Here is a 25,778-nt window from a genome sequence, read left to right as displayed (position 1 = left end):
GTCGGGATGATGGGGCTAGAATCTGACAACACCTGGAGGGCTCTAGGTGAAGGCAGGAGACTTGTAAGGAAGAAGGAAAGAGAGCCGCAATAGCTTAGTGACAGGGAATTTTATTCCATTCTTCTATGGACATGTGACTGGCCTTTTCCTTCCATTCCTGCTGCCAGCCCTTGAGGTAGGAAAGCCAGCCCCATTGAGATTTGTTTCCCTGCCAGTCCAGCCTAATGTCAGCTGCCTTCCTCTTTCGTAACAGGGCAGGAAGCAGAACCTTGAAGGGCTTTGTCTGTGTTGTTGACAGCCATCAGGGGGTCCCCAGGGTTCAACTCTAGCTCAGCCTAGCTTGATGAGCTGAATGTAGCTCTCAGTCCTTTTAATATAATCAGCAAATAGCCAAAATTCCTTCTACAATTAAATATATTCAATTACATGGCCAAACACTAATTTAGATGGAGGGAGAAATTAAGCAGGCAACGGTCTCCTGTGAGAACAAAAAGGCCAGAAATGAGATGAGGAGTAATGGAATAAAAGTTTTATTTGATAGAAGGGAGTGCAGGCAAGTTGCAACCCAGCTGAAGATGGGAGGGAAGAATCCTCTCATCACACTTCAGAAGGCAGAGCTTTCAGATAAACATTGAGCTCATCAGGGACCTGGGTAATTGGATATGGAGAATCCTTCTTCAAAGTTGTCAGTTCAAATCTAGTGCAGCTCAGTTATGATGGGGAGTTAACTGAGAACTGAAGATTGTTTGTCGGCCTTTGTGAGATGTATTAGGTGGTCGAGCTCCACTCCCCAAGGACAACTGTCTGTATAAGAAAAAACATCACTGTAATTAGTACAGATTCTCAGACTTCTCTTCCAAAGATGATTATATATGAAGTTTATATAATGTTTAAAGAAAAATTATTCTAGGCATTTACAAACAAGCAAATAGCTCCATATTAGAAATGAGGAATTCACAACAATCATAATTGGTGGTAAAACCGTTTCCATTTTAACTGTGATCTTTGGTCAGATCTGTTCCATTCAGAATAAAAATGTCTGCATAGTTCACCTGCGAGGCTGTTGCCAAATAATTAATTCTGGGTATATTTGGCACATTTAACACCCTAAAATATCTGGTTGCTTGGTTTATATAGAAGCTGCTATACGTTGATGTTGCTGGCAAATTTCCCACTGACTTCAGTGGTGCTGAGCAGCAGTTTCGATGTTTGAAAATAACAGATTATACACCATAAAATAATGAGTTTGTCATGATACTTAAAAAAATATAGATATCAATGGACTGATTATTTTCCTGTGGTTCCTCTTCTGTATGCAAAATTTTGTTACATACTTTTTTTCAGACATTTGGAGGAATATTACTTTAAACATACTTGATATATATAAAAAGCATGTTTAAACAGCAGAAACACAATTTAGCATAATTTTAGGCTTTTCGACTTTTAAAAGATGTACAAAATCATGACATACATGATGATGTGTTTACATGAGCTAATTGCCTTAGCTACACGTGCATATTAAAGATTCGCTTTCTTTCAGGGGGAGTATAATGTTGAGCACTCACCTGCTATATCACTCTTACCAAAGCAGCACATATGTAGTTTTTATTCTTAAAAGATGGCAAATGCTGGCAAGGCTGCCCCTTCCTCCTCCCCAACAGGAACCTGACAGTTTGTCAATTTTTCTGCAGGTTGTACACTCTTCTTCTTGGTGAGCCACAGCACACATCAACCTTGGTGCTTTGAAAGCAATACAAACATGTACAGAAAATCAATACAAACAGGTACATATTGAAAATATTTGAAGAAAAGTATTGTCATACATCTCATCCTTAGGTTTTTCTGTTCTCCCAGTGTATTATATAGGGAAATCCTACCACTGTCTTTGAATTTTACTTCGGAAATTATCACAGAAAGGATAAAAAGCAGGTGGGAATGGGTCATCTACTGACATCCCTATTGATGCTTACTTGGAAGTAAGTCCCAGAATGTTCAGTGGGACTTACTCTGCAGCAAGTGCATTTAGGATTGCAGCCTAAGTGTGCATCCAGATACCTGTAACTTGAGTTGTGAGTCCGCTGTGGATGAGTATTCATCAGTTTTTGTTCACCTTTTCCTTAAGGAAAAACCATCCTGACTGTAGCTGAACCTGGCTGTGCTGTGTTGGCTAGCTGCTTACAACATCGTGAGGCCACTTATTCCCCTTTTAAATTTTTCAGCTTTTTAAAAAAAAGATTGGCTTTACAAAAAACAAAAAAAAAGCAAGTGAAGAGTCACATCAAAGTGCAAGTAGATAAACAGGTACCGCTCCGGCGGGAAGGTAAATGGTGTTTCCGTGCGCTGCTCTGGTTCGCCAGAAGCGGCTTAGTCATGCTGGCCACATGACCCGGAAGCTGTACGCTGGCTCCCTCGGCCAGTAAAGCGAGATGAGCACCGCAACCCCAGAGTCGGCCACGACTGGACCTAATGGTCAGGGGTCCCTTTACCTTTACGTCTGTCCATAGTATCCCAACATAAAAAGAAAGCAGACACACCCCAATGGGAAATTTGTGCCATGACGCCAGTTTTTAAATATGTCTGTAGGTATCCTGATGCTCTCCATAAACCCTTAACCAGACTGTTAGGCTTTTAGATTTGTGGAGATACCACTCAGATTTAATAAAGAAAAGTTTATAAGTCATGTGCCTGTGGTTTATATATTAGGCTCAGCAATCATAAAGCTAATATAATAACTATCAAACAGTATTGAAAGGACTATCACTGCAGTGATGTAGGGGGAAATAATCTCTTGCAGATAGTATTGGCTTTGGCCCCATAGCCTTAGCCCTCAGACTTGTCCATGTATAGCCACAGAAATAAATATAGTGAGTACTTCTGGGCATATATACAGAATACCTTACCTTTCCTGTCTCCACACACTTAGAATGAAGGAATACCGTAGATGTGCATTCTTCAGTTCAGGTTGGGATCCTAGCATACCTTTAAAGGCCGCTTGCCCTCATTTCCACAGACAATATTTTGAGAACACAGTGTTGGAGGAAGACATGTCATTACATATATTGCAGGAAGTTTATGAACAGAACCATCTTGGCTCATTTCCACCGGTGTCGATTATTCAAAGAGAATTAAGATGTTAAGGTGGTTTAAAGGCATTTTTGAGCGGGCATGAAAGTTTATTAAAATGACATTATCTGCTCATATTCTAGGTCAATTACAATTTTTTTTTTTAAAAAAAATCCATATACCACTGTGCAACACCTCAAATTATATTTTACTATTTTAGAAAGTACTAATCAATATCCAGTTAACTGTATACAGTAGTTTATTTATTTCTTTTGGGATCTTTCGATTTACAATTGCCATGTAAACCCCGAAACCTCAAAAGGCGCTAGTTCCTAATAAAGACAATACGATTATAACCAATTAATATCCCTCCTAGTTTCAAATCCAGATGTACCGTTTTTGTTTCAACCTCCCAAAATCATGGTTTGGATTATACAAATTCTCGGGCGGGGTTGTTTTTTTAAGGTATTCGGCAATTTAATTAGCCAGCGGCACCACTTACTTGGGAGCAAGCCCCGCTGAATTCAGTAGGTCTTTACCTCTGAGCAGTATTGCGCCGTTCCACCATTATTCCCATAGGCAGATTCAGACCACACCCGCGACTGCGTAGACCAATGGCTGCTCCCGCAGCCATATATCCCCACAAAGCAATGGCGGCTTAAGCTACGCCTTCCCCTCCTTACCCCCGCAGAGCAATGGCGACTTTTACGCGCCGTCATGTGACGTCGCATTCTACAAGCGAGCGCTGTTGAGTGTGACGTGTCAAGACGCCCAAGAACGCTATGCGCGAGGCTGTGGAGCCGCGATCCGGCTACGGATGCTGCCGGGTCGATTAAGCAAGGTAATTCCGATTCCCTCTCCGCGCGCTCGCTGCAGCCCCGAGTGGTTGCCTAGCAACTGAGCCAGCTTGCGCGTAGGAGCGCGGGCCCTGTCTTTGTGGGCCTGGGCGAAGGTGCGCCCTTCCTGTGGAGGAGGGAGCAGGCATAGGGCTCCCTCCCCAGGGACGTCCCCCACAGCTGCGCCCTTTGGCACGGTCCTCGAGACCTGGGAGGGGAACCTCTGCGGCCTCCAGTTGCTGCTGCTTCGTCTTCTCTTGTGGCGTTTCTGTGCCTCAAGAGCCCCTTGACCAGGTGGAAGTTCACCAGGGGAAGTTTTCTCTCTAGGGGTGGGAGGGAAACGCTGCAGCTGTTGGATGTTTTGCCCGCCATGCAGCAATTCAAGGCACTGTAACTGTGCCAGAGGGCAAGGCGGGGGGGGGGAGAGGGAGTGACTCTGCCCTTAAATACCTGAGCTAATGTAGCTGGGTGTGTGTTTGTGATTCGCATACCCCCCTCTAGGGTTTTGGCAAAAGGCGTATTGGGGAGGATTTGGAGAAGGAAGTGCTCTCGCATAATGAGCTTTGGGAAGGGATGTATATTTAGGATTTTAGGCCTACCACTAAAAACTGCATTTCTGAGTGCAAGGCCTCTTGGTAGTTGTGGAAAAGAAGGGTGCCCTTTGCCCCCCCCTTGCCCTTCCATGCAGGGTGCTTCTAGTGGGGGATTTAATGAGACTGTTTGTTGCTTTATGATTTATTGAAATAAAAGGGGGTGAGGGAACCCTTCCCTCAGCCTTCCCTAATATGATACTGGGGGGGAAATGCTGTGACGTTTTAGGGCAATTGTTGTAGATATGGTTGTGGCAAGTTATTAAGTGGTTAGTAAAGGTACAGTAAAGGTAAAGGGACCTCTGACCGTAAGGTCCAGTCACAGACGACTCTGGGGTTGCGCGCTCATCTCGCTCTATAGGCCGAGGGAGCTGGCGTTTGTCCGCAGACAGCTTCCGGGTCATGTGGCCAGCATGACTAAGCCGCTTCTGGCAAACCAGAGCAGCACACGGAAACGCCATTTACCTTCCCGCTGGAGAGGTACCTATTTATCTACTTGCACTTTGAAATGCTTTTGAACTGCTAGGTTGGCAGGAGCAGGGACCGAGCAATGGGAGCTCATCCCCTCATTGTGGGGATTCAAACCGCCGACCTTCTGATTGGCAAGCCCTAGGCTCTGTGGTTTAGACCACAGCGCCACCCGCGTCCCAAAGGTACAGTAGAATCATAGAATTATAGAACTGCAGAGTTAGAAGGCACCCCAAGGGTCATTTAGTCCAACCCCCTGCAATGCAGGAATCACATCTAAAGAATCCCTAATGGATAGCCATCCAGCCTCTGTTTAAAAACCTGAAATGAAGGAGAGTCCACCACATCCTGAGGGAGTACATGCCAGGAAGTTCTTCCTTACCGCTGTGGGTTAGGCCTCAGCTTCTTGAGCATGCTGTTATTGCTTAATGAATGTAATAATACTGTGGTAATTACTGATTTGGCCATATGGTACTCTGAGCTGTGTATCCCTGAGGTTACATTAATGCAACTCTCTTCAAATGGTAACAGTATTCTATAGTGTTAACTCAAAAAGCTACAAGTGTATTCCTTTAAGTTTGCTAAGAGGAAGTTGTTCAATCAAGGAGAGATCACTCTATTTCTTACATGTTGTTGCAAATAAATGGTGCTGCAGTGTTAAAAATGGTGTTAAAGTGAAATAATTTTTCCTCCTTCAGTGGTTTACATGAGATTCATTGTTATCTTGTCCTATAAAAAACTTTTCATTTGACTCCTTTGAAATTTTATTGACTGTCAGTGGGATTGCTAAATGTAGTTTGATTTTAAGTGTAATCCTTTGTATATGTACTCAGAAGGAAGTCCCAAAGAATGAGTTTGTTAGTTTATTTAAAGCTATTTATACATTGGTTTTCAGCTAAGTAAAACCAGAGTGGTTCACAAAATGTAATAGGATAAAATACATATTAAAACCATTATAAAATTATACCCACTGCAGCCAGCAATAAATACTATTTCAAGCTGGGTCTGATTTATGGAATATAGGGTTCTTTAATTGTTATGTATTGTTACTTTTCCTTATTTTATGCTCTGCTTTATGTTTATGCTCTTAAAATTTTGCAAGTTGCTTAGGAAGTCCTTACGTAGCAAGCAGTTACTAAAATGAAATAATAATAGCAAAAGTTGAGGTAAAGAGCTAAGTCTGAAGCAGGTGTTGAAATCCAGCACAATCTGCACCAAGCATATTTCAAAGCAGAAGGAGTTCTGTGAAACGGATGCAACCACAAGAAAGGCCCTTGCTTAGGTTCCCGCATTCTGTGCCACAGCCAGTGGTGACACCATTAGAGAGCCTCCTTTGATGATCTTTACAAACAAGTATGGTAGGTCTGTATGGAAGCAAATGCTCCTTCAGCTATCCAGGCTCCAACTTGTACAGTGGTACCTCTGGTTACATACGCAATTTGTTTCGGAGGTCCGTTCTTAACCTGAAACTGTTCTTAACCTGAAGCACCGCTTTAGCTAATGGGGCCTCCCGCTGCCACACGATCTCTGTTCTCATCCTGAAGCAAAGTTCTTAACCCGAGGTACTATTTCTGGGTTAGCAGAGTCTGTAACTGAAGTGTATGTAACCTGGAGCGTATGTAACCCGAGGTACCACTGTATTGGCAATACAATGACTGACTTTTAGGTGGGACTTGCTCATAGGTAAGTGTGCATATGATTTTAGCTTCAGTGTTTCTCAGAGATAGGGAACCTATAGCCCTCCATATGCTGTTGAATACCAGCTCCCATGAGCCTCAGCCAGTCAGGGACAACTGTAGTTCTAGTCCTGCAACATCTGGATAGTAAGTTACAGGTTCCCTATCCTTGCCTTAAAGTATGGGGCTGTCTTCCACCTTTCAAGATACGAATATTGAGACTGGAAACGTGAGCATAGCCTAGTGAAAATATGGTTCAGAGCTATGGCAGCTGCATTTGTGGTTATAGCTTCAAAGCAATGGAGATTCAGCTGGGACCTTGGAGTCAACCCTTAGTCACCATGAGGCAAACAGGCAAGTGGCTGATTACAAGCCTATTTTATTGTAAATAATGAAAAATAACATAACAGTCCGTTGTTAATGCAAGCCCCTTTTAGGTTGCTGAAAGGACTGCCAGTCAACACAATTGAACACATTATTAAATAACAGATTTCAGCCATTATACTTGCCTATGTGGGCTTATGAAGAACAACATAATAAAATGTTAGCCAGACAACTGTAATATCTGCCAGTATTGGCACATGATTTACTGCCTTCTGTGTATCACTATGTACCATAATACAGGCTGTCTATCCACAGTATTATTTTAAAAGCAATTGTCATGCATCCCATTACTTTATTTATTATGTTTCTGAGAAAGCCAAAAGTTTTTAAAAGGATGTATTCATACACATCTCAAATTTACATAGGAAAAAAATCATTCAAACATAAACATAAGGACACTAAAGGAGAAACCTTATAATAAGGAAAAGGATTTTGCTTAATAATACTTCGTTCAGCATTCCAGCAGTTTCTAAGCCATTTCCATTCTTCTCCAAACACATCAATTTTGTTTCTCTTCTCTAACACAAAAATATATTATGTAATTTTATTCATGGTTTCTTTGCCCCATAATTTTCTATACCATTCTTTCAGAGATGGAAAAAGAAATTGTCTCCTTAGTTTTCCAGTACAGTACGTTGCAAATAAAAGTATAGCTGTAACAGTGCCCTTTTCTTTCAGGAATAGTTGTTTCAGAAAACCTTTAGGCATAATCCTAAACACACTCCCAAGGGAGTAGGCCCCACTGAACACAATGTGTTATTAAACTTAATTTTTGGTTTGGAGAAATATGAGCTTAAGTATATTGTTATATTATTAGCAGAATGTGTGACCAATAAGTTTTCTGTTCTTACACACATGTCCCCCAACAGTCTGCAAAACCCACCTTTCTTTCATCTTGCTTTGAACTTATTTCGCTACCATTAGAGTGTTAGACAACCCTGTGATAGTAATTTATTGAAATTGTCTGAGTACTAAATATTTTCACCCAAATATATTTCTGTAAGATTACTGACAGCTTAACTTTTAGGGTCTCCCATCACTCATTTATATATTTCCGGACCCTCTTCTGTCCTGATATGTAAGCCACCCTTACTCTGAACCAACTTGCAATGCTGCTTCAACACTTTGCTGTGTATGTTTCATTTTCTGAGGGGCAAACTAGATATGGCAGTCTTTGCCTTTAATATACAGATTTTTAAAAAATGCTATTAGCAGCTGAATGGCTGATAAATATTGGGATGGAGGAGATGTGGAGGGAGAGTTTACCCATTTTCTGCCTTGCAGTTACAATGGAAATAATTTCGTGAAAACCTGTAAAGTTCCCATTGGTACTTTGGGAGCTATCCCTTAATGCAGAGAGCACATCTGGAGAATGCTCCACATCTGCTGTGATCCCAGTGATTTTCAGTCCCCTCCCAAGTGGATGGTTAGTACATTTTAAGAGAAGTTTAAGTCAGACACACATTTAACATTGCATAGTTTATCCCTGAGCAGAGGCCAATTTAGCCACACATTTGGAGGTGTAATGCCAAGGAAACTGACCAAGTGATTGAGGAGTGGTGCTCCAAAGCAAATATGGAGTGCTGCAGCCTGTGAAGATGTCCTCACTCTCTTGAGTGGAGCTGTCTTCCGCACAGAAAAAAATGGGGATGATTATACACATAGGAGCTCTACTTGTGGGTAGCAGCGCATATGGTAGTCTGTCTCAGAGGGAGCTTTTTAAACTGTTGCTATTATTTCACACACTGGCAAATCCAAGTTATGCAATTCAAGTTGATGAGGACTCTTGCACGGCAAACCCACTCTTTCCCTCAAATCAGACATTTCACAATAAGGAAAGTGATTGGATGCACTGGAAAGTGGGGAATGATGATTGCTTGACGTCATGTAACTTCCCCGTATATTAATCAAAATGAATGCTCGGTAAGTAGCCAACATCTTCTAACCTCCCCACAATCTTTGTGCATATTAATAAGGATAAATGCTCAATAAACAGTTCATCTGGAAGCAACCAGAGTATTTCTAAAAGTGCAAGATGTAAGAATGGAGAGAACAGGATAATAGCATTCTCAAATGATATACATAATAGAGGAGCAGCTCACAGGCGAATTTAATCCACAAGCACATTTTATATCATGCAATGAGGTATGAGCACGGTTTCACTTAGAACCCCTTTGACTAATGATATGAGATAGGGCTGTAGCTAAATACAGCTTTGTGCTACTATCATCTGGTAATGCATGGAAAACAGCTTGCCGGTTTTAGGGAGGCTTATCTTTTGGAAGAGTGACTAATTTGCCTTTGCATAAATAGGAGTTCAAAGGAAATGAATGCTGTTTATCCAGGATTTAGGGAAGATTTTGTAAAATAGATCTAGTCCTGTGAAGCTCTAACCACCTCCAGTTCCCTAGTATTTGGGATTTTTTTTTTTTTTGTATCTCTGGTCCTAAAATACAAAAACCTACTGAGAGAAAAGGAGATTCTGTACTAGCTTTATACGTTGCAGAATTGTTTCAAAATAACAGAAATTGCATTATATAATAAGGTCACCAGAATTATACTTTGTTTTCTCATGTAAGATTAATTTTGATTTATGGAAATTTGGATAAGGATAGGAGGAAAAATCTCTTTCTAGTTAGAATAGTATTAAGACTGAACCCATGGACTTTTTTATTGTAGGAAATTTGTTTATACGGTATGCAATCTTGTAAGTGAACTGTTGGAACACATGTTGCATCTGAATTACAGGCCATTTAAACTGACAGATGTGCAGTTAAACTATTTTAGCCTCATGAACAAAACCAGTCTAGTTCTAGTGTCTTACAGAACACACCATTACATTGCCTTTTAAAAATTGTTTTTATTAAAGGATTTTAATGGTTAACAAGGGTACATACAACGTCTGTGTTTTCAGAGGTATGTGCCTGTAGTGGTGCAGCCTCTCCAGCATTTAGGTGAGCTTCCTGGGTGTATCAGCACCAGCTTCCAAGGTGTTAAAGGTAGAGGTAAAGGGACCCCTGACCATTAGGTCCAGTCGCGGACGACTCTGGGGTTGCGGCGCTCATCTCGCTTTATTGGCCGAGGGAGCCAGCGTACAGCTTCCAGGTCATGTAGCCAGCATGACTAAGCCACTTCTGGCGAATCAGAGCAGTGCACAGAAACGCCGTTTACCTTCCCGCCAGAGAAGATTTTTATCTAGTTGCACTTCATGCTTTCGAACTGCTAGGTTGGCAGGAGCAGGGACCGAGCAGCGGGAGTTCACCCCGTCACGGGGATTCGAACTGCCGACCTTCTGATCAGCAAGCCCTAGGCTCTGTGGTTTAACCCACAGTGCCACCCGCATCCCGAGGTGTTAGGTACCATCTATAAATTAGTTTCAAAGTCAGTTCTCTTCTTTTGGTTGAGATGGACTTAAAGGATGGTTTAGACCATAGTTTAAACAGAGTTTTGAACACAGTTTTGTAGGGTTTTAGTAGTAGTTTGTATATTGTGGATTCCATCCCCTTGCTGTGTCCCTCTGTTAGAAGTTTATCGAAGGTGTTCAGAGTCCTTTGACTGCTGGGTTATTTAAGAAGGTGTGCAGTTGGTGTTGGGTCAGCCAGGGTATACAAACTAGGGGACACCTAGTTTTCCCTAGTTTGTCTTTTATTTTTTGTGTTAGTATGGGTTTGTCATTTTTGTAGAAGTCTGTTAGGCTGTGTAAACCTTTGACTTGCCATGTTTTTGTTTGGATGCTGTGGGTTGCTTGGTGGAATAGTGGGTGGTGGGCAAGGGGGTTAATGGGGTTGGGGGCACTTTACCTGCTTTCTCCTTCCATACTTTAAGCATAGATTCTGTGAACCTATTTAGTGTTGTGAGGATTTTCTTTAGTTTGTTTTCGAGGAACAGATACACTGGTACTTCCAGTTGCATCTCTCTCCATGTGCAACCATTGTTTTCTTTAAAAAAGCTGACAAAAACACTTTGGCTGGCACATTCATAATGCTTCTTAATCATTCATAATGGTTAAGAATTTATGCGTGCCCCACAGGTTCAGACACAACTTTCTCCTCTTGTATGCGAATTTTCCTCTCCCTTTCATTTTCAAAGCTTAACCCATGTTACATCTGTACTGTATCAAACTGCAATTTGCAAATATGTTTCTAACCATGGTTGCAAACTGGCTTGGCACTAACCATTGTTAAAAGTGGGTTTGTGAGCTGTGGTTTGAGCTAAATGTGGCTTTGTTTCATTAATGGCATTTAAAAGTAACTTGCTACTATTCATTCTTAGGGCAGTGTTTTGTACCGTTATGCATAAGAAATTGGGCAGGCAGACTATGTTATTCAGTGAATAAGTGACATATTTGCATTTGATCTACAATTTTGGGCTGGCTTGGCAGCTATGTCAAAAAAATTAGTTGCCCACTCCCTGCCTATCATTCATCTGCCACCTTCTTTCCAGCTGACATCTGTCTTCCACCCACTGGCCTTCCCAAGGGAAAAGAGAAATGTACATGCGGTTGAGTGTACTTGAGTGCTGCTGCTTTAATGTACTTGCAGCATCTTCAGGGAACAGCATGCAACCCTGGAGCTGGGAAGCAGTGCAGATGACAATTCACAAACTGTGATAATCCTTGCCCAGCTCTCCAGGTTGACTGACTTTAGGGTGGTGCCCAAGTGGAATTGTGGGAGTCTGTAGATACCAAAAGCATTCTGTTTGGTAAGTTTCACAATGCTCTCCTAGTTTTATGAGTACTTTAAAGAGAAACTTGAGTGTTTCTTAATTACAGTTTGGGATATTTTACAAAAAGACTGCCTAGTAGGCATTTTAAATGCCTGCTATGAGTTATTACTAGAGATACCTTCTGCATTATGAATGTTTTAATAAGCTCTTCCTGTTTTCCACATATTATGAAATATCATATATCTCGCAGCTAGGAATAATATCCAGCTAGGAGCAAATCCCATATGCTAAGAGCAAACTCATTCTCCAACTTATGTAGCCCCCAAAAGCAAAAGAGGAAGGTATTGGCAGGCTCTGTGTTTAAAGGAGGGAGGCTAAGTCAGCTCAGTGTACCATGCGATGCTGGTTGACTGCTGGAGGTGGGGAATGCAAACTAGTGCAGAGGGGAAATGGAAAGGACTGTTCTGGAATAGGCCATGATTGATTGGCTGGCTAGAACTCTGAACAAGAGCACTCCACACTGCAATATTTGTTGCAGGAGTTATAAATGAATGCAAGCAGGATGACAGCCAAAGCAAGGACACTGTGAAACAGGAGGGGAGGCACCAGCATGTTCAGGAGAACCCCAATGTTAGCAAAAAATTCTTAGGGACCATTCGGTCTCCACAAAACAGTTCAGTTAAGGCTGAATATGCTTAGTGGTCACTCATTGAGTGAGTGAATGGAAAAGTGGGTGAAACAGAACAGAGCAGCCTGGATGAGGCTATGGCTGGCTGGAATATTGTACAGAAACATTTTACAACATTTTGTTGCAGGGCCCACTTATATATATTTCAGTGGTGATGCAGTTTTGTGGTTGGAACAATTTGTGACTGCTCTTCTTCCCCCAGTTGTGGTGACAGAATTACTTTTGTGATGGTTTGCTAAATGCCATATGAATATAAGAAATAGGATTAGGTGCATAGGAAGTCAGATCCAACTAGCTCAGTTTTGTGTACAGTACACTGTCTGGTTGTGGCACTCCAGAGTTTCATATGGGATATTCTCAGAGGTTGAACCAGGGATTTTACTAGAACCCTGAAATACACTTACTGGAAATGTAGTGAATGAAAGCAAAGGTAAATCAAACTCTATATGTATGTTCTGTTTCAGATTTTCCTTGTGCCTGCTGGCAATGTCCATGATCCTGTCTGCCTCGGTGGTCCGTGTGAGAGATGGACTCCCTCTATCTGCTTCTACTGATTATGAGCAAAACGTTGGTGTGCAGGAGTGCCAAAAATACTTCAAAACTATTGCAAAGAGACTTTCTCAGCTTCCTGATAGATGCACACTTCATGCAGGACTGTATAACCTAAAGTAAGTTTTATCTGGGATTTTATCTTGTTTCATATACAACTGTTGGCTGCTATAATAGGGAGTGAAACAACTATTTGCTTTGGGGGGGAACTAGGTTAGCTTTAAGTGCTGATGTATTTTCATAAATCTTAAGTATGAAGGCATTTGTACAACTGCTTCATTCCTCATATATGTACACACATAAATTGTGGTAATCCTCAGAGATCCTGTTTTGCATTCCACTGCCATGAGACAGGGCCTTTTTGGTGGCAGCATCTCAACTGTGGAACTCCCTCCCAAAGAAGGTTAGACTGGCCCCATATCTGATATCTTTAAAACAAGAGGTTAAGACATTTTTCTTCTGCCAGTCTTCTAGTTATTTTAAATTTGTCTGTTCGGATCCCCATTTTTGTGGGGAGAGGAGAATCTGTTTTATGTAGCTCTTCAATGCTCCCCAGTTTTTAATTGTAATGAAATTTTAATTGTTATACAGTAAAATAAATAGTTTCAGTATTGCTTAATAATAACAATAACAATAATTTTCATCCCACCTATCTTACTGGGTTGTCCCCGCCCCTCTGGGGGGCTTCCAGCACATATAAAAACATAGGAAAACATTAGACCTGAAAGAGCTGCCTTCAGATGTCTCCTAAAAGATATATAATTACTCATCTTCTTGACATCTGGTGGGAGGGCATTTCACAGGGTGGGAGCCACTACCAAGAAGGCCCTCTGCCTGGTTCCCTGTTGCTTCACTTCTTGCAGTGAGAGAACTGCCAGAAGGCCCTCGGTGCTGGATCTCAGTGTCCAGGCTGAACCATGTGGGTGGATATATAAGGCATATAACGGCAGACTAATCACAAGGCAAATCAAGTGATTATCTTGATATAGTGGTCTGACATAAACCCTAGTATATCATAGGCAGCCAAGCCTTGGACTACCCTTCTGGAAACAGAGATGCTTTTCCTTTGAAGTGTTTATGAAATGAATCTAATGGGGCAAAATATGCTGTGAACACATGGTGGGAGCAGTAGTGTGATGTCATAGCACATTATGCCATTTTGTTCCATTGGTTGTTTACCTTTAGTTTTTGAAGCATATCAGTTGGGACTTCACCTGCTGAGAGTGTTGGGTCACTCCTGCCTATAGTTTTTCTTTCATTTTCCTACAGACTTCAATATATTTTGTGTCTAAGACCCTGAGTTTGTTGGCAGTGCTTTTTCTTTTTGTCCAATAGGTTATAGAAAAACCCAGCATGCCTTATGCACACCTAGATGGACTATGTTTATCTGGATTAAATTACAGCAGTGTACAGCAGCCATAAAACCATGTGTATCTTTAAGCTGAAAACATAAATTTCAAACCTTTCTCATTGCCTTCATTTTTCTTGTACCAAAACTATACTTTGGAATGGTTTATTTGTGTGTGTGCTACAGTGTGTGTGTTTCATGATCTTAATAATTAAGTGAGCCCTAGACCAAATGGGGAATGAATTATTTGTAAGTAGATGCAAATGGAGTTGGGGAGAGAATCAATATTCACAGTTCAAAATTATATAATTCGTATTATTATCTGATGTGTACATTTCTGGCACTGACCTTTATAAACAAACTTCCCTAAGAACTCTTGATAAATCTCTGGTGTTTAGTATATCAGTATATCAGTCTAATTATTTTTAAAGTGTCAGATGTACAGTATGTACCTAAAATTGTCCTAGAATTATTGTTTTGAATTGCACAAGGAATGATGAACTAATGCAGTGTTTTAACAGAATGTTTAATAAATAAAGAGTGTAAGCATATGCCAGAATTTCAATTAGATCTGGGGAGTTTTCCAGCTTCTGATGAGTTCCTTTAATGCGATCACTGAATACTGACGAAGAAGCATCATTGCTAGGGCAGGATTTCATTCTCTGGCTCATAAAGATAATTCTGAAGAGCTTTTTTGTTTTGGGTTTTGGAATGAAGATGTCCTTTTATGCACAACCAAAAATTAAAACATTCAGAGGTTAAAGATGGGAAGGCCCTCTTTGATCTGTTTCCTTCTTCCCACTGTAGAGAGGAAAAATCCTCGTACTCTTCTGCTTTTTACTTGTGGTGGGACACACCCGGGACCTTTTCCTCTTGAAAACAATGTTACAATTTCTCATGAATATTGATGCTTTCATTACACTCAGAGCCATTTTTCTTGTTCTTACAGCAGAGAGCTGCTCTAGTCAAGCTGTAGATGCATGAATTTAATTCTGAAACATTAAACACATTTTAAAATGTTTTTGTTCTGTTTTGTAGTTTTATTAGTTCCTTGGGAGTGAGTTACATGATGCTCTGCACTGAAAATTACCCCAGTGTCCTGGCCTTCTGTTTCCTGGATGAGCTTCAAAAGGAGTTCATCACCACATACAACATGATGAAGACAAATACAGCTGTTAGACCATACTGTTTCATTGAGTTCGGTAAAGAGAATTCACCACTTTCTTTAATGATGGACTTGTTTTAGATCTTATATATATATAACTGTAACATATCTTTCCACCCTAAAGTGTTCGAGGTGGCTTACAAAAAGCTTTTTTATTATTATTACTCAGCTGACACGATAAAATTAGCAGTTAAAATCTAAACATAACCACTGTTTGAGCCACAAACCTTTACTATGATATATAGTCCATTCTTCCAGCACCTTTCCAAAAAAGAGAGAGCGCTTTCACCTGTTTAATGACATTTTGAAGCGGTGGGTTTAGGTAGGTCTTCCTAGGAAGGGAGCCAGAGGTGATGCCACAACCAGGAAGGATTTTTTTGTGTGTGTGTGGAATCACAGGGTGAAATTCATTGTGTTATGTATGAGATATGTTCTGTATGCAAGCATTTCAGCTTGCCAGATGCAACAGTCCCACCTCTCCTCCCCCTGTGTGCTGTGCTGGGGATTCCCCCAATTTCTTAGATTCCAGATGCCCTAAGAATATGTCGAAAATGAAGAAGCCTGTGGGCTTTCCCCTTTAAGCACGTATTTTGCTCTTACATCTGTATAGTCGTATGCTTTTGTTGGGAAAGAAAGTTCATCATTATGGATGCTGTTAATTCTCATATTATGTATGTCGAAGTAAAACAGGCTTGTTTTCAGAACAAGCTCTTGTTTTATTTTGTAAGAATATATTCTGAATTGCATGAAAAGCTAAACAAAATGCAATTCATTAATTATATTAGCCCTACTTTCAGGCTTGTCAGTGCATGAGTCATTAGTTTATTTATAATTAGATTCCTAGCGCTTAATTTTTTGGTGCTGCAAAATTAATTAGCCCATGATATATTAGTTATAAAGTAGCAACAATATTAAAACCTTCCACAATGGATGTAAGAATTCCAAATAATGAATTTAAATGTGTCTCAGAGACTTAGATTGCCCATAAAGCCATGGGGTCTCAGATGATTTTATTAACATATGTCTAAGGGGGTTTTGTTTTAATTTTACACAGATAATTTCATTCAGAGAACCAAGCAGAGATATAACAACCCACGGTCTCTGTCAACAAAGATAAACCTTGCTGACATGCAGACAGAAATCAGGCTGAGACCACCTTATCAAATTTCCTTGTCTGAATTGGGTTCAGCCAATGGGTATCCACATGTACCTCTTCCAGAATACAAAGGTACTGGGAAAATATCTACAGGTGAGTTTGTTTCCTTAAACATAATTTTGCTTGGAAGCTTCAAAACTAGAGCAATTTGCTTATACCAGTCTTGTAAAGCTTGGGACCAAACTAGATGTCATTCTTGTTGTTTAGCCTGTCTTAAAGTAAAATAAATGGCCATTGCAATGGGCCTATTCCGGATCAGGGCTGTGGCATGGAGAGACTACTTTAACCCTTTGCCCCTGCTGCTTTCCTGATTAGAATCTCTCCCACCCACAACACAGCACCTTCAGTTTGCAGTGGGAGGAAAGGTCCCATTGTTTCCCTCAAGGTCAAATGACATTTGATCCTAAAATTTTGCTAAATCTGAGGTCTTGCTAATGGCTCCACCATATTATTCCACTCTTGTAACAATCAACAAGCTTGAATTTGTGAATATAAGTAATATGCCAATGCAAAATTTCACTTGACTCTAAAATATGTGATTCTGGATTAGAACGATGGACATGAATGTAGGGAGGAAGCCAGTCTCTATTTAACTATGAAGCTCACTGAGGTTTGATGGAAATTGTTATCTCATATAATCTGTTTATTCCGACATGTTTGTTTTAGAGTAAAATACATGTAGAATAGAAATCTGTATTTAAAAAAAAACATGTTTCTTCCAAACAACAACTAAGCTGTGCACAGATTAGTGTGTTCCTTCCAGAGTTTGGAAACAGTGATGCTCACACAGTCTAGTTTTCGTCTTCTGGAGAAATTCCCTTTGTCGCTGCTGTGCTTTCTCTGACTTTATGAACTGCTTTGGAGAGCCTTTTTCTGCTGCAGCTGTTCAATGCAAACAACATGGAATGACACCCCTCTCAATATTAATGTTCCAGCTCATTAACTTCATTGTTGGCACCTTTACACTTCACTGATTTAAACAGAATGATTTAAATATGGTTCAGTAACCTCATTGTCACTCTCTCTGTGTTGCCTAGACTACTGTGGATTTTGCCCTGTTTTTTCATATTCATTTTCTGTCACTTGTTGCGGAATAGCACAGTAACTGCTTGTACACACATTCACTATGAATTGGCAGACATTTGTGTGTACCGTTGGCTCTCCAGTAGCACCGATGAATGTCTGCATAAATGCTTATTTTCGGCCACCTCCTCCGCATCTTTTAGCGTCAGTATAGTTTGTAAGAGAATTGTGCAGTGGGCCCCTCTCTGGATTTGCCAGTGAAGCTAGAAGCTTTCATACTTAGCCTACCTCTCCTTCTGCTTCACAGTGCCCCATTTAGCAAATACACTAAGGCACTAAGCCTATGTACATTTACTTGGGAGGAAGTCCATTAGGATTGATTGGACTTCCTTGTGAGAAACAAAGGAGTGTCTGATTAAGGGGCTAAAAGTGCTGGAGGAGGATAAACTGACAATAGTTTTTGGAAGACTTTTAGGAGATGAAAGGACCCCCATTCATTGCCTCCTAGAATACCAATTATGGGTATATTACTTTTCATTTTTTTGTAATATTCCACATTGCTGTCAATTAAAAATATGGAAAAGGATCAGGCTGTCAACTTCTGTGCACTTACTTGCAAGTAAGTACCATTGAGCCCTACTTCTGAGTAAGCATGTTTAGGGCAGAAAAGCAAACTATGAGAGCCCTATTTCAAGGGTGAGGCTTAACTACTCAGTGGCTAATTGCAGACTAATTTCACCAGCTAGTTCTGCATTTTGGAGATTTACAGCTGTGCTCCCACAATCCAAGCCTAATACTGAAGAACTTGGGTGCATTAGTTCAAAACTTATTTTTAACCAGGCCTTGGAGAGTTTCAGTTTTTGCTCATGCAAAATATATTTTTTCCAATGTGCTCTGAGAGTTATGCTTCTTCAGCTTGCTGTTATATATTCTCTAAGCAAGTACTCAGTTTAAAATAAATTGAAAGGGAGTCTCTTAAGCTTATGAGTATTTTCTCATTTAAGTTACAAAATCTTGAGCAGGAAGACACTGAAAAATAGCATTAACATTTTTGGCTCAAACATTAAGGAACACATCTTTAAATATTGATAAGTGTTTTTTCCCCTCTGCCTTCCAGCCCCTCACCAGCGACTGGAACCTGTGACTTTGTCAGGGATTGTTTCCTTTCTACTCAGCCTTTTATGTGGGGCTTTGAATTTAATTCGTGGTTTTCATGCCATAGAGAGTCTTCTGCAGGTACTGTAGCAATGTTTATGACTTTGTAGCACGGAAAAACAAAAGCCCAGTCTTGGAAGACCTACCTATCAATTTCTTTTTTTAAAATGCTCTTGCAATAAGTGGTAGAGTTAAATCACTCTCTGAATATTGTTTGGATAAGGAGAAACCTCTCTTTTCCCACAGAGGGCTGGCAACTATGGCCTGCAAGCTAGGTTTGTCCTTCTGAGCTAAGCTGTTTGACATCTCAGCTGGTGGAGCAATATATCTTTCTGTTACTGACATGTTTCAGACCTGTGTCGCTAGCTTTTTTTTGTAGGGAAGCTGAGCCAGTAGAGAAGTCCAGAATGTTTCACATGTAGACTTTAATAAGATTCTTTGAGTTGGTCTAGCTATTAAACTTTACAACAGAAGTAGGTTTTCCCTGGTGTGTTTTCTGACCACCCCACCATTTCTGGGCCGTTTACATGGTGAGTTTGCCTGCCTGCCGTGGATGTCAATGACATTCATTGCTGGTGGTGGAGGAAGCTCTCAGTGTGATAGCACTGAATCATGTGACAGGTTGTTTGGGGACAAGCAGCTTTCTGTGGGGATGTTGATCCACATGGCCAGGGAACTGTTCTCTTGCATCAGGGAAATCCATGATGGAGTACCTTCTCTCAGTGAATCCCTTTAGAACACAGGATTGCTGCAAATACTCTCTGTATTGAGAGGATCATACAAAGATGATGTGAGAAGGATCTGGGAAGTTCTACTGTTCACTTACAGCAATCCAAGCTAAAGCTCTGGATGCACTAGTTAAAACTGTTCTTTCCTATGTTCTCCACTCTGGGAAAATGTTTTGGAGGACTGCACTACACATTGGGAGCGCCTAGAATCATAGAGTTGGAAGGGACTCAGAGGATTCTAGGCCAACCCCCTGCAATGCAGGAATTTGCAGCTGGGCCTTATGGAGTTATCAGCTCCATGTTCTAACCAGCTGAGCTAACTGGCAGGTGTGAGTTCTAGTCCCATTTCAGATGAATTGCATCACCTTTTCTTTTCAGTTCAAATGTAAATGTTTTCAGTGAAATTTAAAATACACTTTTGAAAAGTCATTTTGAACTGCACACACTATTCTGGATTTCTCTTCTGGCTCAGGATACTAAATTATAATATAATACGAAAGTAATAAATGAATGTTATTACTACCCATGCAACGGTTATAACAAATGAGATGTCCTTGAGGTCTTGTTTCATTTTTCAATATTCCACTAAGCATGTAACATAAAGTTATATTGACTTGTACTCTATAATTGCCCACAGATTACAGTTAGAAATTACACCTTCCCCATTATCATTGAAGAACCTTCTGATTTGCATGCAATTCTAGTCTTTATTGCTCTTCCTTTTGAAAGCGGTCTTCAACAGCCATTGTTGTCTTTTCACTTTCTCATAAGGAACTCATATTTCAGTTAAGAAATAGTGTGCTGCTTGTGTGTAACAATTGCTTTTGTTATGTGCACACATGTTCTGGTACGTCAGGTTTTCTGTAATGTGAGAAACAAACCAAAATCCATTGGAACCCATATCTCCCAGATCCAAAGCTCCTGCTCATACAACTGTTAGATATTACAACTTAAGGAAAGTATATCGTGTAATATTTAGCAGCCATCTGTGTAAATACTGCTTTGTGGGTTTTCTTCATTACCCGTTTACTTTTTACTTTGCAGGAGCTGAGCACCACCTAGTGGATGCATGTGATGGCAGCAGATCAGTCTCTTTAAATGTTGATCTGTGGCAATTGCTGAAAATGGGCTGGACATTTTGCTTGTTTTAAGAGAAAAGGGGGCACATTTGTGAAAGACGCTAAGGCCCTACACCAGCTTACCTCTTCATAGTCTGTCTCCTGAATTTTTATTTCCAAGTGTTTCTACTTAGTCTGGCGATTGGTGGGGACAGGCTGCAGGGAGATAAAAAAATGGATGGGGGGGAGGAGTTTAGCACTTGTCACCCATGTACCCCATTTGCTCTTAAAATGAGATCTCTGCTGATCTGCATTTAAAGAGAGGAAGAGTTTTCCCCCAATGATAGCTGTTGTACATTGGAAAAAAAGTGGTCCAGTGGGAATATTTCAGATACCAATTTCAGTAAATGCAGAATAACATTAATTTGATGGTGAACAGATGGCAATACTCACTTGATTTTTGCTAAATGAATGTAGACATACCTATTTAGCTATTACTACTTAAGCAATTCAGTTAAATGTGTTTTACTGCCTTGCATTTATCATGACCCAAGTGCTGGCTGCTTGGCTGACACTGGGACCAGTTGTGCAACTTCCGTTACTAAATAAGGACACCAATTGTTTCCCCAGAACGACAGAGAGGACCTCAGCTATGTTATTGCCTTTTTCCTCGGCACGGCAGCTTGTTTATATCAGGTAGGATCTTCCTCTTACAAGTCTGAAGGATTTTTTAAAAGTTGTAATCCCTTTCTGACTTAGGGTATGTTGTATCATACCTTGTGAGTCCAAAATTAAATGAGTGTAAATAGATTTATTTCAAAGTTTCCTTCTGAGTTCGGTTGGTAGTGAGTGAACTGTACTGCAACTCTAGTTTAGCCTTTCTGGACATTTGCATTGAAGTATACAAAGTACGTAGCTGGTGGATTGCAACAGAGGCTTGACTCCCCCACATTGTCACAGTAGATAAGTATCTGAATTTTGGGCAGGGAAAACTGAAGGTGGTTGGGCCTAATGTGGAGCTGTTTGAAAATATAGAGCTGCCTTATAACAAATCAGACTATTAGTCAATGTATCCACAGATTGGCCCTGATTTTCCAGAGTCTTTCTGAGCCCTATCTGGCAATTCCTGCATGTGAAACGTGTTCTGCCCCTCCCCACAGATGTTATCTCATAATATCACACAAACTAGTCCATGATGAGGCATAACTTAAATCAAACTGGGCTTTTATTCTGGAATTTATCGGACAGAATGACAGATTTTTGCCTGCATTTTTTGGTTAAGATTTCTTAGCTTGCAGAGCTTGTCTGAGGCCCAGGGTGAGAATATTGTTAGAATCAAGTTATAAACTGAAACAAAAAAGCACCTGGTCCCAGGTGGAGGCCCCTGGCTAAGACCCTGAGGCTCAGTGTACCTGGCCACCCACAGGCTTGCTGAAAATTTCTGTATTTTCATTAATGATTTTATGGCCATGCAGTAAACAGGTAAGCTTATTATGCTAACTTTCCTGAGAGAGCATATTGTATCTTCTTAGTGGAGATATTTGTTGCTTCAGGTAATATTTAATCAAAATAGCTGGTAACAGACAGCTTACTTTCAGCTGCTGTGGTATTTTGTTTATTTTAAATATTTATTATTATTTTTAAAGGGTTATATAAGATTCATATGGCTCATAGAAGACTCTTGTGTAGACTTCAACTGGCCAGGACAGATGTTCAGAAATTGGATCGTACCTCCACCTATGGTAGGGTGTTACTAGAGTGCACAAATTTTGGGCAACGGTAATTTGATAAGATATTAAAATGCCACAGCAAATGGTAGATTTAAATTGAAAGCCATAGCTTTTGTCAAGGGAGCTCACACTTTGGAGGTAACATTTGCACTCCCCTTCTTACCTTTGTTGAGTGGAAAGGTATGAAAGGAGTCTCTTGGCACATTAGCTGGATGCCGCTTGCTATAGAAATATGAGACAATTCAACAGGTTACTTACATGCTTGTGACTTTTTTTCCCTTTGCAGTGCTATCTGTTTGTGTATTGCACAGGCTGGCGGAACATCAAATCCTTCCTAAGTTTTGGCTTAATCTGCCTATGCAACATGTATCTCTATGAACTACGCAACCTCTGGCAGATCTTTTTTCATGTGACTGTGAGCGCTTTTTCAACGTTACAGATCCGATTGAGGCAGCCACAAGGGAAGGCCCCTGATTACAATGTGTGATGGTTGTCCTCCAGCAAGTCTCAAGGCAAACTTGATCCAAGCAGTATTCCTCTCAGGAATGAAACACTTTTCTGCAAGACAGACGCTTCCCATAGTCTAGGGCATTAATGACAGAGAAATTCTTCTTCAAAGAAGAGCTGGAAATGGTTCGGGACCCTGTTGCGGGACAAATGAAAACCCTGTGCAGGAGAATGTACCTCAAGGGCAACGTGAGAAGTTTGGAGGGGCAGCATGAAAATTCCACATCCAGAAGTATGAAAATGGCAAGGAGCTTGTTCTGCATATCAAGTGATTCCTTCAGTCCCATACCAGGTTTGCCTTTGTGAGATAGTAGAAAAGGCTGAAATAAAAGGATGGTGTTGCATATTAACAAACTGTTCAATATGAATGAATTTCTAAATGTGAGATTATTGGATGCACATAAGTTTAATGGTGTGTGTCTGCATTTTCCTTAATTAAAATCTAACCCAGAACCATCTGTTCATGGGGATTAGTTCCTGGGCCCCAAAGGCCTACCATCTAGTGCAGTGCTCATTCTGAATTGCTTTGTTTCTACCCCTCCCCAACTTTTTCTGTGTAATTTGCTTTGAAAGAAATTTGGAAAGTGACCTCTCTTCTGCAGCCCCAGTAGCAATCTCTAATGCTTTTCTCTAACGCTTGAAGGATGAAAAGAAATTGACTAGCCTCATCTAGGAAAGAGCCTAACTTCTACTAATTTCAATTTAATTGTCTAAGAAAAACTTCTGGGAACAAAGGAAATTAAAAGTACTGGTTGTGAACAACAGATCTATTGTAGAAGAGGTGAGCAACCTGACAGAATCCTACAGTGGACCAAAATAGCCTGCCATCAGCAGACCAATGAGGGAGGGTGATGGTTATTCATTTCCACCCTCCTCTAACCCTCTGGAGCAGATTTTGGGTTAGCTGCAGGGAGGGAGATTGGGGGGGGACCCATGTTTCCTTCCCTATTTCATTGGTGGCCACCTTTGCTGACTCAATGAGCCTCCCTCATTTTGAGGATTATCACTGGATACGACCCTACTAATCTCACATTAATGAGAAAAGTAAACCTGCTGGATTGCATTGCATCCTGTATGTTAAGTAGCAGCCATGAGAACAAAATGCCTTCACAATGAAGGTAGTTGCAGAAGTTTCCTCATGTCCAGATAAAAGTTGTTGAGGGTTTGTGAGGATTTTAGCAGCTGGGGGTTCAAGACATCTGTACTGTTAGCATCCACTGCCATTCTAAATGCACGTCAGTCATGAGATGAGGAAGCTTTTCTCCCAGAGACAAACTTAAGATTCAAGAGAAGCCTGTTCTATGTTTATGCTTACATTTAATAAACTCAACAATCTACTCCCACTGATCTAGGCACAAGCTTTCAGTGTGAAAACTTTCTGTAGAGATTCTAGCAAGAAAGCGATGATGCCAGACTGAAGTTATATTGTCCTACCTACCACATCTCTAATGTTTTATGATCCTCCTAGTCTTTAATTGTAAGATGTCACCTACACAAAAGTGGTAGTTTTTTTCAGTAGACAATAAGATTGTCTAGTCTTAGTTTTACTATGAATCCTAAGCTGCTTTACGCACTACAATAACTTCTAAAGCATTATTTTATAGGACAATAGTGAGTGGGCAGAGACTACCCAATCAGTATACTCCCGCACTACTTGGAACACCCCTGCCCTTGAATTAGATGCTGTACCGCAGAAGTGGCTGACTGTTTTTGTCCCAGCATCAATTTTTACCCTTGACTAACCTCTGGACAGTGGCCACCCAAAACCATTGCATGCACACATAGGAGCTCCCTCATCTACATAGATCAGCAGAGGAAGGGTTAATCACCCTCTCCCTGCTCATCAAATGATTGCTAGGGAGATTTGCACCCACATCAGAGTGGTGAGCTCTACCCACTGTAGTGCTAGGTCTATTTTTTTCTTTCTGCCACTGCTGCCAAAATGGATGAAGCTTATTGGGGGGAAGGGTAGAGGCAGATCAGGCCCTAGATCTGGAGGTCAGGCATTATTTTGAAACCACATGCAAGTAATGTGTGAAATAGCCCAAGTATATTTGTTGTAGACCCAAATGTTAATAACGATACACACAAATTCTTCATTTATCATGATAGGCATACAAAGAGTCCTAAACTGGGTCTTCCAGTTGCCCTAGTCTAGTTGCTGTTCTTGTATGTTATGTTTTCTTTACCTTCATGATAATTTAAAATATAAGTAAAGGAACTCCTGCCAAATGAGGGAAAGACTCACTCTGGTTGCCATGGGATGCTGCTTTTGATGACTTTAGGCATCAGTTTCCTAGCTGCAAAATGGGAATACTGATCATTTCAATGAAAATGTAAAGTGCTTTGTAGAATAAAAGTGCTGTATAAATAAATGCAGAAGCAGCTATAAGATGGTCAAGACTTCTGAAGTGAGGTCACTGCAACTTACATGGGGGTCTTTGTGGATTTTTTTTTTAATGAAAGTGTTTATCACAGCCAACACTTCAAGATTGGGACATTAATGATATATACTGTGGGGTGGTGGATACAGCTAGCACTATAGGCAACTGGAGCCTGCCCTAAATACTTTCATGTCTGTAAAGAGTCATAGCCAAGGGCTGAGCATGAAGATGTTCAGGGCATGCAACTCTGCTGAGGCTCTGACTTCTCCAAAAAGTAGTAAGCCTTCATCTTGGATTTCATACATGTGACTAGAAGCACTGACATAAAGTATGCTTACAGATGCATATTGCAGGCACACAATCCAAGGGTGAAAAGCTAGCAGAATTTGTTTAAGGATTAAAAAAAATCCCATCACAGAACACAGTGTTATCTATCATAAGTCCCATTATGTGACTGTGCTGGATTGTGGCCCATTTTTGGGGGGGGGGGTGGAACTAGGAAAGATGCTGAGAGTTATGCAATACCAAATGATTTAATTATCCTAACTGAAAAGACCTATATCTAGCAATCCCCCTAATGTTGTGTTATGTAATGGCTCCCATGC

At 40.7% G+C, this 25,778-nt stretch overlaps 2 protein-coding genes and 2 long non-coding RNA genes across 14 annotated transcripts in view; 1 reads left to right on the top strand and 3 right to left on the bottom strand.

Annotated features, from left to right (window-relative positions):
• Positions 1-514: 514 nt before the first annotated feature.
• On the bottom strand, positions 515-3,704 carry LOC310749382. The gene is made up of 3 exons (XR_014541593.1): positions 3,566-3,704; positions 1,566-1,740; positions 515-804 (listed from the first exon to the last, which is right to left on the bottom strand). It is a non-coding gene; the product is annotated as an uncharacterized lncRNA (long non-coding RNA).
• On the top strand, positions 1,696-25,190 carry SEC22A (SEC22 homolog A, vesicle trafficking protein). 8 transcript variants are annotated; one of them, XR_014541519.1, is made up of 8 exons: positions 1,696-1,784; positions 12,835-13,038; positions 15,306-15,469; positions 16,487-16,681; positions 18,729-18,847; positions 21,183-21,248; positions 22,569-23,990; positions 24,058-25,190. XR_014541519.1 is itself a non-coding variant. In XM_083585882.1 (7 exons), exons 2-7 carry the CDS (start codon positions 12,857-12,859, stop codon positions 22,767-22,769), a joined length of 927 nt encoding a protein of 308 aa, XP_083442008.1. In that variant the 5' UTR covers positions 1,764-1,784; positions 12,835-12,856; the 3' UTR covers positions 22,770-25,190. The 8 variants fall into 8 exon arrangements, 4 of the variants coding, with proteins under 4 accessions (XP_083442008.1, XP_083442009.1, XP_083442006.1 ...); XR_014541520.1 differs by lacking the exon at positions 1,696-1,784 and adding an exon at positions 3,765-3,904 and having other exon boundaries at positions 22,722-23,990; XR_014541521.1 differs by lacking the exon at positions 1,696-1,784 and adding an exon at positions 3,765-3,904.
• Positions 19,310-22,514, bottom strand: LOC310749462. The gene is made up of 2 exons (XR_014541640.1): positions 22,446-22,514; positions 19,310-20,355 (listed from the first exon to the last, which is right to left on the bottom strand). It is a non-coding gene; the product is annotated as an uncharacterized lncRNA (long non-coding RNA).
• Positions 25,011-25,778, bottom strand: part of ADCY5 (adenylate cyclase 5) — a 179,156-nt gene continuing 178,388 nt past the window's right edge. For 3 of the 4 annotated variants that reach the window (XM_083584571.1, XM_083584573.1, XM_083584575.1), the window contains one exon: positions 25,011-25,089. Coding sequence is in view for 1 of the 4 variants with exons in the window: in XM_083584572.1 (XP_083440698.1) it covers positions 25,078-25,089 (12 nt within the window). In the remaining 3 variants the exon portion in view is untranslated. The remainder of the gene's footprint in view (positions 25,090-25,778) is intronic. The other variant, XM_083584572.1, reaches the window with a different exon arrangement.

The sequence above is a fragment of the Podarcis filfolensis genome (assembly GCF_964270895.1).
Source record: "Podarcis filfolensis genome assembly, chromosome: 1".
Classification (NCBI taxonomy): domain Eukaryota; kingdom Metazoa; phylum Chordata; class Lepidosauria; order Squamata; family Lacertidae; genus Podarcis; species Podarcis filfolensis.
This window is presented reverse-complemented; position numbering and strand designations above follow the sequence as displayed.

What these genes read in the sequence shown, in the direction of transcription:
- SEC22A (XM_083585882.1), top strand. Translation starts at nt 12,857, where the DNA reads ATGTCCATGATCCTGTCTGCCTCGGTGGTCCGTGTGAGAGATGGACTC. An exon ending in TACTGGGAAAATATCTACAG is followed by an intron (nt 16,682 to 18,728) that starts GTGAGTTTGTTT and finishes TCTGCCTTCCAG; the next exon opens with CCCCTCACCAGCGACTGGAA. An exon ending in CGGCAGCTTGTTTATATCAG is followed by an intron (nt 21,249 to 22,568) that starts GTAGGATCTTCC and finishes TTCCCTTTGCAG; the next exon opens with TGCTATCTGTTTGTGTATTG.